General features: G+C 45.7%; 1 protein-coding gene across 1 annotated transcript; it reads right to left on the reverse strand.

Moving 5' to 3' along the window:
* Positions 1-1,138: 1,138 nt before the first annotated feature.
* LOC110281529 (serine/threonine-protein phosphatase 7 long form homolog) lies at positions 1,139-1,905 on the reverse strand. Its single transcript, XM_021143853.1, has 2 exons — positions 1,310-1,905; positions 1,139-1,217 (listed from the first exon to the last, which is right to left on the reverse strand). The coding sequence occupies exons 1-2, from the start codon at positions 1,903-1,905 to the stop codon at positions 1,139-1,141; spliced, it is 675 nt and encodes a 224-aa protein (XP_020999512.1).
* Positions 1,906-2,227: the final 322 nt, after the last annotated feature.

Consider the following 2,227-nt stretch of genomic DNA (forward strand, 5'->3'; position numbering starts at 1 on the left):
GTGCATTCCCTTACGCATAATGCCCAGGGCGAACCGCGATGGAGTATACCTATCAGGTTGATTTTGCTCCGTCCTTAGGTCATATGGGTGACCTCGAACTGAGTCATCCACCCCCGAAGCTCCCGAACCGCCTGCATCTGTCGGAGCGGCTGACCCGCCTGCCTCTGCTAGAGCGGATGGACCGGGGTTGAATGTGTCGACAACTGCGTATGCCCGCTGACGCTGGATAAAACCACTATCACATGACATACTCTCTGACGTGTGGCTGGAAGTACGACCCCGCAAACCATGGGCCATATCTACTGATGCCCTATGTGGATCAGCCAGTAATGACGATGAAGGGATACCACTAAAATCTGACCAGCCACCCAAACTAGCATCGGTCCAATGCTATAGTTGCTGATCTCCGTGTCCGTCGCTGGAGAAGTCAAACCAATCATGACCGAAAGGAATGGTAAGTATGGGATCATGATGCTGGGAGTGGTGGCTGCGCGGAGAGTGGTGGCTATACTGGGACTGCTGAGAGTGGTGGCTGCCCTAAGTGTGATGGCTACCATGACTGTAGGCCGGTGGCTGTCGTATATAACAAGGAAATGGCTCAAACACTGCATGCTGAGGTGGATGAGGGGGAGGTGGCTGTGGAGCAGGTGGCTGTGGATGATGAGGAACGTACCCCGTCAATCTCAACAGATGTGCGTAGGAGCGTACGTACCAATCTTGATACTCAACCGTCGGTAAAAAATCCCAGGTCGGAAGGGGGTGCTGATCCCGCATTCGACTGTGTCGCTTGTTGGCCCATTCCGCTATCCATGGCCCATGCAAAACTGTCCAGTCATGAAGCTGCACTCCGCGTAGAACGATGCAATGCTGGTCAAGTGGAATATCCCTTGGTGCCCGCAGAGGAGGTTGTACATATCCAAACTGACACATCACTCGGTCCATAGGGTGCCACTCGACACACTCGAACGACAACAACGGAGCAACGATGTCACACACCTCAAGATGGGGCTGCAACTCGTCCGGGAGGATCAATCTGTCATATGGCCGCCACTCAAACTGCCACAGTATTATTGGTATATTAGAACCCTAACAATAATGGTTCAAAAAATGGATCAGAAGAACCATAACTATTTACCTTCTACATGTAATCTATATCATGCCTGAATGTCTCAACGGTCTTCGATGACCACGCTGTGGTCCGTTCCGAATGACTCCACCTGAACATTGTTAATTTAAAAAATTTAAATAACTCATCATATGTCAAACATGCATCATGAATATAACACATAACTAAAATAAGACTTATTACCTCCTGGCAACTGGTATCTCGGCCGGTGGAAGCGTTTGTCTCGGTACGGGAGCAAGACATGGCATTCGCTCCCATGCCCAAACAAACAACAGATTCAGAGGGCCATCCATCTCCTTTGTATCATATTGTGATGCACGACATAGTGCTCTGTAAAAATGTGCGAGACATGTTGACCCCCAACTATAAGTATGGATCCGGTTGAAATCGCAAAGCAATGGTAGATATTTCGCATGGGCATATGCGGTCGACTTGTCCGTGAATAGGGTCGACCCTAACAAACAGAAGATCTGACATCTGACGTATCTCCTGATGGACTCCTCAGTGTGCAACGGCTCTGCGTCTCTGATACGTCGAACCCAACCTAGCATTATATAGGACTTCGCATTATGACTGACTGATAGCTCACGACCGGATATTGCTATGCCCTGACTTTGAACGAACTTGCTACTACTATCTGTCCATCCATTGACAAGCTCTCCATCAATGGGTAGACCGAATATATGAGCGACATCCTCTAATGTCACTGTAACCTCACCGATCGACAATACAAAGGTGTGGGTTTCAGGCCTCCACCTTTCAACCAGAGCAGCTAACATGGGGTGAAATCCTCTTATGACTCCAATTCTAGAGACGTGGCGTGTAAGTAGTTCTCCACGATCAGATTTCACGTCTGTGGCGGATCCAGTTTATGCACCAACAAATTCCTGTTAGGCTGCATCAACAAAAATATATTTGTTAAATGAGTTATAAATATTCATTTATTAATAAATAAATATTAACATATTTATTTATAAAATATATGTAAACCATTAATAATAATATTTACATATTTATTTATTTTAATATTTTATTTGTTAAAATCATTAACGTGCAATGCATTACCATAGTTAAAATATTTTTTCTAATATTTTAATATTA

This window comes from Arachis duranensis, chromosome 5 (genome assembly GCF_000817695.3).
Source record: "Arachis duranensis cultivar V14167 chromosome 5, aradu.V14167.gnm2.J7QH, whole genome shotgun sequence".
NCBI lineage: Eukaryota > Viridiplantae > Streptophyta > Magnoliopsida > Fabales > Fabaceae > Arachis > Arachis duranensis.

Coding starts and splice junctions, on each gene's coding strand:
- LOC110281529 (XM_021143853.1), bottom strand. CDS start 1,905: ATGTTAGCTGCTCTGGTTGAAAGGTGGAGGCCTGAAACCCACACCTTT. Junction 1,218..1,309: donor GAGATACCAGTTGCCAGGAG/GTAATAAGTCTT, acceptor AACAATGTTCAG/GTGGAGTCATTCGGAACGGA.